The 17,589-nt window shown below is 37.8% G+C and overlaps 1 protein-coding gene across 7 annotated transcripts in view; it reads left to right on the forward strand.

Moving 5' to 3' along the window:
• Positions 1-17,589, forward strand: part of CTNND2 (catenin delta 2) — a 637,583-nt gene that overhangs the window by 600,940 nt on the left and 19,054 nt on the right. For 5 of the 7 annotated variants that reach the window (XM_071454189.1, XM_071454171.1, XM_071454180.1 and 2 more), the window contains 3 exons: positions 383-593; positions 3,868-3,952; positions 9,032-9,157. In XM_071454189.1, coding sequence (XP_071310290.1) covers positions 383-593; positions 3,868-3,952; positions 9,032-9,157 — 422 coding nt within the window. The remainder of the gene's footprint in view (positions 1-382; positions 594-3,867; positions 3,953-9,031; positions 9,158-17,589) is intronic. The other 2 variants (XM_071454196.1, XM_071454205.1) reach the window with 1 other exon arrangement.

Genomic DNA, 17,589 nt, shown 5'->3' on the forward strand with positions numbered 1-17,589 from the left:
CACATTCCATTTATGGTAACATGTGAGATGTTTGGTGAGGACTTACCAAGTTCTGTGAATTGTGGTATTCAGATTATCTTTGTGCGTATACTTGGCCTTACCATCACAGTTCCGTTCTCGTACGGGTGTGATGTGGCCATATCCGAAGTCTCTGATGCAGTATGGAAGTATTAACAGAATCTGTAATGTGTGAAATGTTTGAACATGCAATCAAAACAAAAACAATGTAAATATCACTTGCTCCAAATTAACATCAGTATCCAATTAAATTACCTGCAATGATGCAAATGGTGCTATTAGTCTTGAGTGTTTTCCCTGTACTTCTCCCTCACCCTTTATTGCTGTATCTTCTGAATTGTCCCTTCGTTTTCTTTCAACAAAGGCAAGTATGCCATGAGGGATCTGGTCCACCGACTGCCAGGCGCTAACAACAGCAACAGCTCAGCAAGCAAGGCCATGTCTGATGACACCGTGACTGCCATTTGCTGCACTCTGCACGAAGTCATCACTAAAAACATGGAGAATGCCAAGGCCTTACGGGACGCAGGCGGCATTGAGAAACTGGTTGGCATATCTAAGAGTAAAGGAGACAAGTATGTTTTGCAAATCACCTTGCACCTTTTTAACCTCTCCAGCAGTTATTACTAGTCCTGAATGTGTTTGCCTTCTCTGTACAATCGCAAGTTGAATCCTTTAGTTTCAACAGATACCACGTGGCCCAGTGCGAAGGGTGACAAGAAACAGACAATGGCAATACCAAAAATCTCCCTCTGCTTTGGTTTATTTTTGACGTGCCATCCGCAGTGCAGGGAGTGCAGTCTATGTGCATTTTAAGGAAAAGTAATTATCTACAGTAACCGCTACCTCTGAGCAATTCCAGAAGATCCCAGTAAACATTAGGGATCAGAGTGGTTGGATTGCACCCTGCACAAGGCGTGACATGCAGGTGGAGGGGTCCTTTGAAAGGAAGGACCTCACCACAGTTCTGGTACTGCTTCTCTTGATCTAAGAGTGAAGAATGTAAAGTCACTGTCCCTCTTCACAGCACCCCTTTCCCTGCCACCAGCTTGGTAGTAGATCCATGGATTTTCTGACTGGTTGCTTCTGAGAGAGCCTTTAGGCTGCTTTGTGAGGCAAAAAAATGTCTTGCACACAACTGTGACGTTTTCAGAACAGCTACAGTTTCATCTTGTCTGTTTGGCTATGTACACACTCTTCATGAAGAGTTCACTCTTTATCCTTCTTTTGCCTAAAACAGATAGCCTGGTTCTCATATTTGTCAAGCTGATGAAGTATAGTGCAATGGGACTATGGCAGTTTGAAAACAAAAAGCCTTCACTGTAGTGTACAAAACCCATCAGTCCACCTACTCGGAGCTGTCATCACACAGCCTACTGCAGCATCAGAGCTCTTAAAGAGCCCCTCAAAGCCAGGCCACAACCTGAAGGAAAGATTTATGCACCCTACATTTGGTATGAGAACTTATGCTCGCCTCTGTGATCGGAGCATTGCCAATATAATTTAATCGCATTTCTTTTCCTCTATTGTCACCCTTTTCCTTTCATACCAAATTCATTATTGAAACATTCTTGCATTCAAATTGTAAGGGGTAAAAAGTAGTGTGAGCAAGTATGTGATTCCAGCTGTGGGAGCTCCCCATGCTCTGCCAATTTATTTATATTTGCAGTTTGTTATTACTGAATCTACCTAAATTTTTTATTTCTATTTTCTAGATCAAATGTACTGACATTGCAAGCAGGTTCATATCCATTTCTCTTAAGTTGAATGTGTATTTCCTCAGAATAATGCGTCTACCTGTTCATTATCTGGTAAAGAATACTAATACCTGTTGAATATGGAATTTTTGAAGTATCATGGGCAGTTTTAGGAGGATCCAAGGGCATAATTCCTTGTCTGAATATACCTCATAACTGTGAAAGACATCTATTTCTAATTAATCTAGAGCAGAGTAATTCCAAAATGCCCTTCCGAGTCATGATATGTATCCCTCCTCTCAAGTACTTTGACCTACAGTCCTGTATTATTATTTTTACAGGTTACACAGTTCTAGAACAAGAAAACCTGTCAACACACAGTGCTGCAAACACCCATCTTAAGTAAAAGTTCAATTTTTCAGCTTTCAGAAGTGTCAGTACTGTGTGCTGTTGGTTTGGTTTGGTTTCTTACAGGTAATTCATTGTTTGAAAACCGAAATTGCTGGTTGTTGGACTGATAGAAAATTCTGACATGCTCACTTTAATACAGTAAATCATTTCTGTATGAAGTCATTTTGTCCAGTATGAACTGTTTCTGAATGTGCAGGATACTGAACTGGCCATGCATCCTAGTATGTATCAGTGCCAGTAGTCTGGCTCTGATAGCCCTTGGAATATGCCCAGGGCTTGAACAGCCTCTCTGTATGACCACATGAGAGAACTGGTGTTCATAAGGTTATTTATATTGTCCAAGCCCATATCAGCTTCACATAGCTCCTGCCTCTCCTCAATACTCATGGAATGGTTGGCACAGTTATTTTCCTGGTTACTCCATGCTTATCAGCACCCCACTAGCCAGTACAGCTGGAAGTATAATAAAAACAATTATGCTTGAAAGGGCTTATCAAAACCCTGTTTACTCACCAATTACCCACCTACTGCTCTACTCTGGGTGAGAAATGGAATAGAAGTGGGGGAAAAAGCACCAAATAAATTACTAGGGAAATGTATTAATAAATCAGTTGTGTCATAGCAGCACTTTACCAACTTGAATGTCAGCCTACCAGTGATTCATCTCAGAACTTACAGAATGAACCAAAGCCTAGCCCCTGCCCAAAGCAGCAGCTTAGGATTGCTGCTGGTTTTCTGGTTTCTCTTTGATGTTTCAAACCATATGCCTCTTCTGAGTAGAACATAAATCACCTCAATGACTGCCCCAGACTGCATCAATCCTCACTCTGGACTTTGGCCTTTGCAAGGTTTTCTAGTGTTCTGCTGCTTTATATGTATTTTTGATCCTGCACAATGTATGCTTCCTTAATGGGCTGGGTTATCTTCCAGGTCCTTTTCTATTTGACCCCTTTTTGTTTTGGGGGTGTTTTTTAAATTTTTTAATTACCTATTCCAGCAGGATTATATGACACCAGCTGATTGTAACAATAGTTTAGATCTTCTTTCAAAACTTCTGTGAAGAGAAATACCATGTGAAGTTACATGGTTTTCAACACCACATTGTATTCCTGTCATTAAAGGATAATGGTGTGAGCAAAATCCTAGTCCACATTTGGATTCCTAATGAAATCATAGCTTCTGGTAATCAGTTTATTTCTGCATCTTGGCTCTGCATTTCAAAACCAGTGCTCATAATCCATCTAGAGTTTCTTTTATCCACTGCTGAGAGGAGCTAAATGAGTTGAGCAGACTGTCCTGAGCTAGAGTTCAGCAACTTGCAAAGAATGAAATTCTGCTCTGTCTCCTTGTCCTTTATGCCAAAAGTTGCAGCTTATCTTAGATGTACATAATGCCAGTTGGTCCTCAATAATTTTGCCAATTGCTACCTCCTATTCCTCTTACTATGCTCTCAGCAGAAATCCCTGTGTGTGCTGAGATGCACAAGTTTTTTTCCCCTCACTGATTGATTAATACTGTAGAGATAAGATATCTTGCCCTTGCTTAAAAACATCTTGGTCTCCCAGATGCCAAGCAAAGATCTTACAGTATACTTGAAACACACTTCATTTGTGAGAAATGGAAAAGTTTGAATCTGTAGCAATGCATCTGAAAATTGGAATGAATGGTGTCCTTTATTTAACAGTCTCTTTCTCACTCTTTTTTTTTCTCTCTCTCCCTTTTTAATGTACATGTGTAACAGGCATTCGCCTAAAGTGGTGAAAGCAGCATCTCAGGTCCTCAATAGTATGTGGCAGTACAGAGACCTGAGAAGTCTCTACAAGAAGGTAAGGCTTGGGTTTTTTCTAGATTTATCATCTTTCATACTGTTACCCAAATTTGGGGGCTGAGAGACTTTAGACCAAAATATTTGTTTATGTAACTGGAAATTCACTTGGAGTTTAAAGTTTCAGATACTTGGAGTTCTTATTTATTCCTTAATTTCTACTTTAAACATAAAAATGCCCTCTGAAAATATGTGTGGTGGTGAAAAGTAGATGTGAATTTGATTTTGAAATAAATTCATACAAAAGGTGCTGGATCTGACAGCCCAGGAGAGTGAAATCCTCTGTTCATTGAACAAACGTATGTAACAACTCCTACTGGAACAGTCTTTCTTATACCTCCTCGTGTTTCTGAGGAGATTACCAGATTTCCAGCCCTTCAGCTCCCAAATTTCCTCATGAGATTGTAAACAAGAGTATCTGAAGGAGAGGTGCTTAGAGACCAGCTCCATATGGAGCTGGGCAGAAACCTGTAGCTTTGTTTCTAATCAGCCAGCAGACAGTGGCATCATATACTTGGTTTTCAGTCTGTTGAGTCCATAGTACCGTGCCATTCCCACAGGCCTGCTAATCTCTTGGAAATGAATTGCAGTAGAGTAATACCAAAATGTGAAACAACATTCTATATAGCTTTTTTAACATAAGTGTCTACTTATTAAATGGAAACATGTACAGTAATTCTTGCTGAATATTTCCAAACTGAATTACGTTCCATGTGAGTATCAGCCTGCAGATTTAGTTCTTTTGTGTCTTCTTGCTTGGAATGCCACATCGTATGTGAGTGATACTTGTATTTGGAATCTCATCAGAGAGAGCTAAGATTTCATGTGGCATCTTCAGTTCAGGCCCTAGTTAAGGCTGAGGCATAAGGATTGTGAAGTAGGGAAGGTTCACAGTGGTGTGATCTGTGTTGTATGTATTCTGCACAAGAAAGTACCTTAGTTACATGAAATGTATGCAGCAAATCTCAAGCTGGCAGAAGCTGACCTTCTGTGTGAAATGCTGTTCTTTTGCATGCCTCAGCCCTGCTTGTGTCAAGTCTGAGGAGTGAGGAAGATGATTGTTGAGTCTCTCCATTGTTCACTTCCCGTATTTTCAGTCATCCCTGGCAGCCCTAGGGATACCATACGTGAAGACGTTCCTAGTCACAAGCTGGTCCTCAACTGTCCCATTATGAGGTGGAAACAAACATGAACAGGCTTTTCTTGATCCAAGTCAGTAATACACTGGAAGTGTGCATAGCCTGACTTCTGTGCTTGTGGGTGGCTGCAGTGTAGAGGCTGAGCTGTTCTGCACCATAATCTCTTGGAGGTTCTTACAGTATCTGCCTTGTGTCCAACCTTCTGTCTGTATATATATGCCATGATGGTAAAGCAGTTTCTGAGGTGTCTCCATGCAGGAGGTAATAATGTTTGTGCTGTGTGGCTGCTGAGTTTACTGCTACCTAAGGGACGCTGTTGGCTGCTGGTGTGACTGCTGGTGATGGACTTACATACTAAGCATGCTCAGGTGCTAAGTACTTTGCATGCTTACAACAGCATTCTCCATGGCCACAAATACCTACTTGTGATATGGAAATTAGGGCAGGCTAGCTTTAGAGGTAGCTTCTCAACACTCATAGCAGACAGATCATCTATATAATCAGGAAGAGAATTGTATTAATATCTATATTACTTAACTCCTACACAAAATCTTAAAATGAAGATCAGTCTCTGCGACAAATTTGTATATTAATTACATAACATTATATGTGCTGTTAAGCCTTGTATAAATAAGGTTTCTTTTAATAAAAATGTTCAGATAGTTAATTTTAAATACTCCTTTTTGTTGAAATGCATACAACAATCCTTATAAAATTATAATATTTATTAAACATGCATGTAATAGGCTGACTGACTTAGGCTGTCTGTCTGAGTTTAACCACTGCTTGGAAAGCAGTGCCAATGGTTTTATGATAGGAAGATTAGAGAAATTTGCATTATACTAATAGTCAGCTACTTATGTAATATAAAGATACTGGATTAATGCAATCTTTGTTTTGTCCCATTAAAATATATATGTACCAGTAAAAATGAATGAACACAGAGTGTAATGCAGTCAGCACTTGCAGTATCTTGCACTTGCATAGCCTTTTTTTGAAGTGCAGGTAAATCCCATTGCATAACCATCAGCAATTTGCTCCCATATGCCAAAGTATCTATACAATTGCTTTCAAAGAATTGGCCAACAGAGACACAACTTTGTATTGTAATACAAGGAAATTGCAAGCATCCCATTATAGTTAAGTGAAAGCAGCAACACTTATCTTCTGTTTGAGAAAAAATATAACCAAATAGTTTGAATTGTGGTATATTTTAGAGCTACACGTTCACAATACAGTAAGAAGTTGTAAAATGAAGAGAAGTATTATTCTTTGTATTAATGGGCAAAGAAGGCAATACATGTTTACTGCTGATACGGTAGAAGTCAGTATGTTTAGCCCAAGTATGACTGGATCAGCAAAAACACTAAAACTCTTTAATTTTTCTAATTTTGCTCAACATTGTAAGGAACATCCTACAGCCAGCAGAAGATAAACTGCACTGACAGAAATCCAGAGTTGGGGATTGGTGTGGATGCTCTTTAAGTCCACAATATCTTATGCACTGTGTTTGCAGAGCTGTGCCACAACCCGTATCCTGCACTGGCAGGTTTTATCCAGTGTCCAGGGATTTCCAGGTCATGGAAGTTGTGTTGTGCCTTTACTGGGACACACAGACTCTTTAGGCTGGGCTGGCATGGAAAAGACAGAAAGTAAATAGCATTCAGATCTGTGAGTGAGGCAAGAGTGTTAGTTCTCTGTAGGCTTGTGCTTTGACAGGAAAAAAAATCAGTTTTGCCCCCTGGTGTGGTTAAGTTGACACTATCCTAACACCATCCAACAAGGAAAAGTTATAAAATGCATAAATATTTCTGGTCCTAAAACTGTAGGAAAAAAAAAAGAAGGCTTAACAGACAAAGAGGAAGCAGATAATTTAGTCTTGAAATGAAGGAGTTGCCAGCCACCCCAAAAGTTGTGAGTCCTTCATCATGCAAGAACTCATCAGAAATACTGCTTAATTTACAAGCAATAGCTGGTACAGGAATCTAGTCTGAAAAAGTCCACCAAGAGGAAAACAATGTTCAGATTTAGTCACATATAGACAGTGATTAGATTATTTAGTGTCATTAATTTCTAGAAAGGAGGTGATGACATTTTTCATTAGTAGAGAAAATATGGTCTCCCAAAGATAATATCATCATTTTCAAACTTCTTTGTTTTCTACAAGCAAGACATATATTCATAAATGATCATTTATCTGTCTTTGTTTTCATGAGTCTGATCCAAATTACTTAAAATCTGATTTTCAAACATTCTTAATGGTCCCATGGCCCAAAGCCCCATGGGTGGGGTCAGTGGCTCAACAATCGGAAAAACAAGGTACAGGAGCTATCGCACAACTTGTTCCTATGCTTCAGACTCCTGGTACATCCCTCCTCTTCAAGTGTCTTGGTAACCTGTATTATAGAGTTAGCAGGAGATATAAGTGCTGCTTACAGCATCCAGAAAGATACATCCTGCCCCATTTATGCTTAGCCTCTTAAGAGCTACTACATAGCTTGTTTAAAGGCACCTATTTTTGACTCAGTATCACTGTCCCTGCTCCAGTCTCTAGGGTGTTGACTGGTTGAATGTTTTGGAGCACCTGAGAAAATACAGGTGTGTCTATAAGAGAGCAAATTTCCATTAACTGGTAAACTCTTCTCTGTGTCAAAATTCAAGAAAATAACCAACTACTCTTAAATACAGATAGCTTGTTAAATTGCATGAGGAAATTTGAGCAAAAGGGTTGTGCTAAATGAGCTTAACATGAAAGAAAATTTATTAGCTAAAAACAAGCTTCAATTAGCATTAAATGTGTGTAGTATTAAAGAGCTGGAGGAACTGTCAGGAAGAATATGTTTTCTGTTAATTGGTTTGCTTTGCCTAACCACTTAGGCTCCAACAAAATATGTTTACATTCTATCATTATGTTTACACTTACTCTGTCTTCCAGTGTGTAAGTAGAGGTCATGATGAATTTGTAGAAAATATTTTTCTTCCCCATTTATTGTGGTAGGTTTCTGTTCTGCACAGAATATTAGAAATTATTGTCCCATTCGCCTGCCATCTGAATAAAAATGCCACCCAATGTTGGAAACCAGGGAGGCTGTACAGGGCAGATGTCCTTCAGCTTGTACCGTGCCATTTACAGCAGGGAGACTTCTGTGATAGGCATTTAATGGAGCCACTCTGGAGATGGCCTCGTCTGTTGTTCGTTAGAAAAAACACATAGAATTGCCTGAAGTCTTCTTAGCAGTTCAGGCCATGTGGATATAGAAAAAGACTTGCTTTTCATGTGGCTTTCAGAATAATAAGAAGGTGGCTTTATGAGAAGTCCTTTATGACTAAATGCTCCATGAAAATTGACAGCATTAAAATTCAAAATCTTAGTCTCAAGGACTTTTAGAATCTAAAGTATTTTTCTTAAATAAAATATACCTACTCACCTTTTAAAAATGTTAATTACAACATCCAATCATGTAAACTTGGGACACATCTCTTGGATTTTCTTCTGGTAACGTTATTATTATCAGTCAGACATCCCCCAAAAGGAAGCTGGTATAGGTTAAATTTATCTAGTGAAAAGGTCTGTGCAGAACTTAAACCTTACATTAAAGATCTAAATTCTAAATCCAGAGCATAATAATTCCTAAAAAATAGTGGCTTGACTTGAAGGAACTATTCATGTGTTCAGATTATTCATGAGCATATGTACTTTGCAGTGCTGATCTTTCAGCAGGGCTTAATTTATTTCTGTACAATTGGCAAAAGCTTTTTCAGATTAATATGTCACCCTCTTAGAAAAAAGGATGAATTAATTTAAGATAAACCCCTTTCTGTAATATGAAGCTAAAGTATCATTATAGAGAAGGCATTGTCTAGAGCCCATTTTTATATTAACTATGAAAATGCAAGTACCTGATTAATAAATGATTGACTGATTGATTGATTTATGGCAGTGGGCGTCCCCAAGCTTCAGTGTGACTGATGACAGAGGATTTTCACCAACCCACGACTCTGGGTCATGGCACGCTCAGCATACTCTCTCCCAGAGCCAAGAAACCAGAATCTATTCCCCAACCCAGGTATTCTGGCTGTCAGCTGAGCAGTCTTGAATTGTTGTGTTTCATGCATACTGAGATTTGTACCCAAAGCAGTTCTTCAGGAGACCCTTGAATCAAAAGTAACAAAGCCTGACTCGAGAATATGTTCTTAAGTTGCACAGTGTAATTCACTGAACCCTGTAGGTTCTAGATGGAAAGTGCCTCACTTCACTTAGGAGAGTACCTGCAAGGAAGGTGTGCCAAGTTCTGCTCTCTCTGTGGACAGAACATACCAGTGAGAGGGACAAGTGCATTAAATCCAGTTCCCTGACAATCTCTCTAGTATTTCGCTGATCTCTTTCCTGATTGTCTCAGCCTTTCAAAGAGAAAGGAGGCTGCTGATAAGCACTATGTTGCAACACCATTTTAAATTTATCAAACACATTGCTTTGTTTTTTTGGCAAAACAACATCTTTTAAAAAAAAAGCAATGGCTCAACATTTCAATAAGGGCATCCTAGGTAAACTGGTAAACTGGCACATCTATAGAAAAATCAGTGTGTCCAAGAGTCAATGAAATTCTTAAAATGATAATTTTCAAAATCTTTATTAAGAGTGATAATATATGTTTCCTTCAGACAATTATAGATGAGAATTAGCTGGACTGGCCTTTTTTTTTCCAGAATAAAATATTACTTTGTGGCATTATGGCAAAACCAAATCACCTTCTACATTTGCACAACATCCTAGTAAGTCCATGGAGTGACTGTGTTTATGTCTGTGCATTATGCATGTATGTGTATATATACATATATATATATATATACACACAGACATATATAGACAGTCATACATATATGTCTGTATATAATCTCTGATAAAATATTTAGAGGAAATTGGAATTTACCTGTTTTTCTGGCCCCACAGAACATAGTAGCTATGCTATTTCTTTCATCTTTTTGGTTTTTTGTACTACGTTTGCCAGGAAAAGAGTAGACATCAGAGAAGACATCATTTAAATACTCCAGACATAAATATCTTTCAAGGTTAGGGTAAATCCTTTTCATCGTTAGCTAACAGGAATATAGTTAAAACACCCAGCATTTCATCAGCTTTTGTTAATTCGGAACTAGGCAAAGTCCTAATTTGACTTCAGATAAAGGAAATGTGGAAATTTTTTGCCTAAGTAAAATACTCTCAGGCCTGTTTAAAGTATCATCTGATTAATTTTAGTAGAAAGAGATTCTATAACCAATATAGCAAGAGTTATAGTCTACAAATGTATGTATCTGTTTTTTCCGTCTTACAGAACATGTCATTTGCCTTTAGTTGAGCATTTTAAATGTGGCTTTTTATCAATTGGCAATCTTGCGAAATACTGAATCCTGAAATTGTCATTGGGTTCATTACTAGAGAAAACGTTAGCAGTACTGATTTGTGTGTGTGTGCATTCTTAATTCTGCATTTTATGCTGAATATTACTTGCCAGTGTTCATGTCAGATAGGCTTGGCTATCCCAATGCACGCAAAAATATGAAGAATTTAATCATTAAAGCAAAGGCATATTTTGTATTCTGCAGCAAATAACAGGTAGTTGCTGCAGAGCAAAGAATAATATGATAATCTTTTCACATTATTTCTTAGAGACACAAGAACCTTTTCAGTGAGCAATGATATGAGAGTCTGGAATTTCGTTTTTACCTTGATGTTACTTTTTCAACATCATTTTCCCTAGGTAGCATCACCATATAAACTCACTATTTAAATTACTTCCTCTTTTGATTGCATAAACCTTCCCGGGGATTGTTTTTTTAAGAACCATTCAAACCTTTGGCAAGAAAATTTTAACATTTCTGGCTTTTTGATTGCCAATTGCCTGCTTGAATAGCACCCTATTTGTCTACACAATAGGAATTTACATATCATGAGAAAAATCATGAATCCTAAAGGGGAAATTGTGCAAATAAATTGAACTGACATATAGAGGCAAACTCTTTGGCTTATGCAGAAGTAGTCAGGAGTATCCACACAGATAAAAAGTGATGTAAAAACCACTCCTGAATTTTTAAAAATAGAGGCAGAAAAATCTCATCATTTGTCAAAACATGTATTGTTTTCACCTATCTGTGCTACTATTCAAAATCTTTTGGCTACTTTTTAAGAAGAACAATTTAAAAAAAGACAAAAATATTACAAAATGCTAAGTCAAACTGAATGTTGTTTTGATTCCCTTTTAATGCTCATAATTATCATTTCACTAGTGGCATCAAGTGAATATGTTCTGATTTCCTTGGCTTTTTCATCATCTCAAGTAATTTTTTTTTCAGTTTATTAACAATCTCAAACAGTACTAGAAAGATAGCAAGTGATTACTATTATAAAAATACACTTTGCATGGCCTAGAGAGGGTAAAAAACATTTTGCAATGCAAACTATTCATGTTCTTACCTGTATCACAATGGCAACACATGGAGGAATATCAAATTATTTGTTTCAACATCAGTTGTTGGAAGGAGATGTTCTCAAATATTTTACTGTTATGGATTCCATAATTTACTATATACTAATAATCATAATTTATTTTAATAATTTTGCATTTTACATAGTCAAAATTTTTGTGATGCCCTCAACAAATATGTTTTTACTATGCAGTATCACCTACCATTCCTTTAGTTATGTTTCAGTAATTACATGTTTCTCTCTAAAACATTTTCCATGTCTATGATGATATTGAAAATATTTATAGCAATCTAAGATAGTCTGGGCTGAACTATTGAAAATTCAATACCAGCAATCATTTTTCATGAAAACAGATCTGCCCTTGCTTGTACTATTTCAATAATGAATGAGATTTTAAAAAATCAGGTATGATAATTGAGCAGAATTAGAACAAAATTAATGGGTTGGTTTTTTTTTTTTTTGTTTTGCAAATACTTGTGTGTCTATTGGACAACATATCTGTGTGTTTGGTGGTAAATACCACTCTGTACTTACATGTACGTGTATACACAATTGGGCTGCGTTGATGTAAAAACTTGAACACAACCACAGGGTAGATTTAGAGAACACTGCCTTTAAGTATGATCCCCACAATACCCATAGGTTGGATATTGTGAAAGTTTCTTCACCCAGAGGGTGATTGGGCACTGGAACAGGCTCCCCAGGGAAGTGGTTGCATCACCAAGCCTGACAGAGCTCAAGAAGGGTTTGGACAATGCTCTCAGGCACAGGGTGTGACCTTTGGGTGTTCTGTGCAGGAGCAAGAGTTGGACTTGATGATTCTGACAGCTCCCTTCTAATTCAGGAGATTCTGTGATTCTATGTCTAAACAAAGAGAGCTTGGGAATAAAAGAAATAAACCTTAATGGCTTTAATTGTGTGCTTAGAAAGTATCTACAGCTATAGTTGACTGTTGCTTTTCCCCTGAGGGTGCTAAGGGCATGATATTACTTCCCTCTAGCATTGAGCATTGTAGCAAGCAATAATTCAACAACCAAATTTTGCAGTAATTCTTCCAGATAATCATTAAGGAGAGCATGGAAGCTGGCACCATTCTCATCCAAAATCTACTAGATTCAAGAGGTGCTAAACAAATGAGTAAAGAATCAAAGTTTATCCAAACAATTCTCTAGGATGGACCATATATATGTGACACTGAAGCATCCTCAGCATTGATGCTGGCTCTCATGGTAAGCGCTAGCTGATTCATAAGGCAATGATGAGGTATGGTTCACTTAAAAACTCAAGCCCACTCTAAGGTTGCTAAGTACAGATTTAGAAGAGAGAAATTTAATCTCATACTTGTGTAAAGTCTGTCCCCAAAGTACTCCACCCTTTGAACTTTTCTGAAGAAAAGAAAATTTAAAATGCAGCCCAGGAGTCAGTATCTTTAAGTTAAAGCTTTCTTTCTGAAGGGAATTGTATAACTGAAGTTTCTGAAATATCCTTAGGGTAGAGCTATGAGGAGGCATCCAGAATCCAGAAGGTTATGCATAGGTCATATCTGCAGATGTTTTTTCAAAAGTATGGTACCTCAGAATAAAATTGCATTTTAATATTTGAATAGAATATAGTGACCTAAGAAAATTAACTACATATCTTTTGGCACTGGTAACATTTTTAGTCAATTTAAATAATGTATTAAATGTTTTAAAACTAATTTACATTAGTTAATGGCAAACAATGCTTAGCTGGAATCATATGCACAACACTGAAAAAAATCCAGACATCTTCCTAAAGACTTTCAAAGGTGTTTTAAAGATACATGCAAAGAGAAACTATTTTTCGTTGATGTCAACATTTTTCTCCAAAAGTCATTCAAGGAATATGATTTCTACCATTCTGAACAAAATGTCATATTTAATTAACTTGTATGCTTAATATTTGTATATCTAGGTCCAGGCACAAATCAGAGTAGATGTGCAGTTAAGAGTTTGGGTGAGAAACCTGGTTCCTCTCAGCAGACTTGAGCAGGATTGTTGGGTGGTGTTGGATGGCTGCTTACAGTTTTGCAAATGAATCAGACCACTAGAACTCTTACTTGCAGTAGTAGCACACTCATGGAGCACAGAGGGGAGGGAAATCAGTTAATTCCTGTGTCAGTCACAGCATATTTCTGTCTCAGAGGTAAATAGTTGATCTGGGATAGTCAATGCATAACAGTGGGTGTCTTTGTGACGCTGAGCTGTGTTGCCCTACTGGCATCATCACCATCCTCGTCGTTCTGGGTTCTACAAGGAGGTCAAAAGTGTGTGTTCAGTATGGCTGGTGCATGTTAATTCAATCAAAGGTTAGTGAAACATGAAGCTGCTCCATCAACATCCTACCTCCATGTCTTTGATGTTCTACATGATCTAATAATGAGTGGGGAAAAATACTAGGAAGTCCTTCTCATTTCTTCCTTCTTCTCTTCCTAAAACTGCTAAAGGAATTCAAAAATGCCCTAAATATGTCTGCCATTTCAGACTTTAAAAAAGAAAGAAACCTTATATTTTGAAAGAAGTCTCTTTTGTAGTATGTGTGCTTTGTTCTGAGTGTTTTACTTCCTTACTTGCTGATAGAGTTTGTCTTGATGAAAGAGCTGTAGCTACTTCTTCCTGCAAAAAGTAGAAGTTTCACTGGAAGTTTCTGAATTGGTTTATTACTTTTAATTGAATAGAGTGCTTCTAGAGAAAGTTGAGGATCTTCTAAATTGAGAGTTGTAGTCTTTGGTCCAAGAGTGTGTTTCTCTTTGAGTTAACAATACTTACTTTGTGAATTGGAAACTGTTAAAGCAGTATCAGTAAAAAACAATGTGCATTTCTCATTATTAATGTCCATGTGTGCTGGTGAGCTACATGTTCAAAGCAGAATATCCTTAAACTCACACAGGTTAGCAGCAATCACTCAGATCTCTAACTCTGTGATTCAAGTGTATTATGCACAAACTTTAGATCTAAAACTAAGGACAGCATGAGTTCTTCCAGTGAATTTTCTGAAGGGGCACTGATTCCTGTTATGTCAGGAATATGACATTTGAACAAAATGATTGTCTGTTTTCAGCTGCACTGCTGCTGTTTGGGAAGCACAAACTTCTAATGGCTCTTGATCACAGTCAGTATCATTAGTATATCATGTTCTTTACCATAAGGGAGAATGGTGCAAATTTCATTCTGCTAATGATATTTTTCATGTTTTACACTCATAGGTATAACAGAAGAGTTGTATCTGGTTGATTTTATGGTTTAATGCATGAAAAGTAAGAGTAAAAGGCTGATTGGTTTCTAGCCTTTGGAAGGACAGTAAATTTAAGAAACTGACCATGAACATAAAGTAGTACTTGTCTCTCTCCTGAAATTTTGTGGCCAATAGCCGCAGTTCACATTTCTAGATCATATACATGTTAAGATAGGTGGAATTGCATTACTGGAATAAAAATTACAATACAAATAAAAAATCATTGTACATATTTTTTTGTACATACAAGATACAAGCAAGAATAGTTCATTTGTGATTCTAACAATTTAAATTATAGCTTATATACATTGTGCAGGAGAAAATAGAAGAAGAGAAATTCTAGCTGAAAGGCCAAGTACTGCCATCATTTCCTCTAAAATATATTAAAACAATTTTTTTTCTGTATAAGAGGCAAAGTGATGCTTTGAGAAATGAATTTATTTCATTTTATTGCAGTGTTTTGAAAGGTTTTTTTTTGGCTGCATATAACCTTAGCAAAATGAATAATGAACTCTGCCACATCTGAAGTCTTGTCCTTCATGCTTTGCCTCACATACCATTCTCTTTTCTTGCAGCTATTTTATTTATCAGATTAGGTCTTGTCATCTTTGCAATTCACACAACAGGAAATCAATAATTAATTATGGATAGGTAAAGCAATGCCTCACTGATTGCCTAAAACATCCAAGACTTGCACTTTATAAAACCACCGGGGATAGTTTCCTTGCTGTTTCTCACTTGAATAGATTTGGCAAGTAATTAGCACTTATCTCTCCCTCATCGTGTGTCTCTTCATAGCTGAAATCAAGGGATGAGGTGTAAAATTAAGGTACAAGATCTGTGATTAGAAGATGATAACAATGCACATCAAAAAGTGCATTAGAAAAAAGAGAAAAGTCACCAAGGCCATCTGCGGTATTTTGAAAGAAAAAAAATGGATGACACTCTCAGAAGAATATAGTACCCCTTGCACTGCAATGGAAGAGAAAAAGAGGGAGAGAAAATATTGTAGATTATTTTGAGGTGGAATGCTGACAGTGGGAGAATAATGGTATTGCTTTCAGAGAAGCCGAGGTGGAGGCTGGGAGGTGTATATCTCATTTCAAAAAAAATGAGTTTAACCACCGATTCTGAAAATGGCACTTCAAAGGGCCTACAGAAAACTTAATAATCCTCAGCCAGTTCCAGACAGTTTTGCTGCAGTTAATAACTGTCTGACTAGGAGCCCTTATTTAAGCCTCATGCTGCCCTAAATACGTATTTCAATATCTATTTGTCTTTCAGCTTCTTAAGCATTGAACTTGTGCTGTGTCTGGGATGCAGAAAGGGTCAATTGTAAGTAAAAGCCATTTGTACACTGAAATTCAGAGTGAGAAGATGAGAAGCACTGAGGTCAAGCCCTCTGCACCAGATATGAGAGGAAGCACTGCGTGTGTCACACAGCTGCACCGGCTGTGGAGCCACATGGCAGCCCCAGCATCTGGCACTGGCACAGGGGACTGAGGGTCCCTGGGAGAGCTGGCTGCTCCAGTGGAGCTCTGCCACCTGCCTGGCCTGCTCCTTCCCTGCCTGGCCCTGCTGCTAATGCTGCTCTTTGCCTTGGCTCAAGTGATGGCACTGATTCCATGGGGCTCTCGGCAGAGTCTCCATCCTTTCCCCCCCAGTGAGGTCTGTGCAGAGGAGGAGGGAGTGGCCTTCCTCAGAGGCTCACACAGGAGTGGTACTCCCAGCATGACCTTTAACCAACAAACAGCTGGCTTCATCATCATCATGAAAAGGCATGGGAAGCAAGCTGTGCTTTCTTTTAACCGCTTTGTCTAACTTCTCATCCTGTCACCAACTCCTGCTCTTTTATCCAAATTAATATAACATTTTTAAAGCCCCAAAACTTGACGAATTTCTCTTCTAAAAATAATCTTCTGGCTTCTGTAAAGTTGTGGAAATGAATCTATAAGCACAAATACTAAAGTCTTCAAATTAAGATGAACTTCAGTGATGCATGTCTTCACTTTGGATCTGTTGATTTTGGGGGCTTGGCTCATAACTCTTTGGGCGAGGAGAGGAAACATGACACTTGGAGTCAGCAGCTCTCCTAAAGCCATTGAAATTGCTCCAGAATAAAGGATTTAAACCAAATGGACATGTAAACTGGGAGAACACCAGGATCTTCCAGGCTCAATCCCTACTCTTCTCTTGAGCAGCATATCTTGATTTACCTCTTCGGAAGCAAAAGATAGAATCCTAGGAAGAGAAATGGCAATACTCATTAGAATTGTAGAGTAACTGATGGCAGTAAAATAATGTTTATTCATAATACAAAGTAAAGCAGATCAATGCCCAGGAACTCTTTTCTGGAAACAACACTAGCAAATCCAGAAAAAAACAATACTTTGAGGAGTCGTTTACTGTTAATAGGATTTGACAGTGTAAATTCAATTTGAATTTGAATTTAAAATTAAAAAACATTCAAATTAAAAATTAAAAAACCTTTGGGTTTAAATTAGATTGTTTACATAAAAGTAGTTGGTTTGTTTTTCAGGAGTGTTTCTAGAGTTTTTGAAGCTGTAGTTGAAATCTCTCTTCCAAAGTAAATACTCTTCAAGTACAAAGGCAGGGGCTTTTTTTAGAGAACACTGTCTCACCATCTCCTCCTCAGCAGCTCATATTTCCTGGTCACCTCTCTAGTGGTGCACAAGTTTTGTTGGTGGGGACTAGTTAGCTTCTTCCCTTGCTGCCATGGGGCTGGCTTGGTATCTTTTT

Source organism: Agelaius tricolor, unplaced genomic scaffold, assembly GCF_023055355.1.
Source record: "Agelaius tricolor isolate 1412-34295 unplaced genomic scaffold, bAgeTri1.0.p SCAF_2, whole genome shotgun sequence".
Lineage (NCBI taxonomy): Eukaryota > Metazoa > Chordata > Aves > Passeriformes > Icteridae > Agelaius > Agelaius tricolor.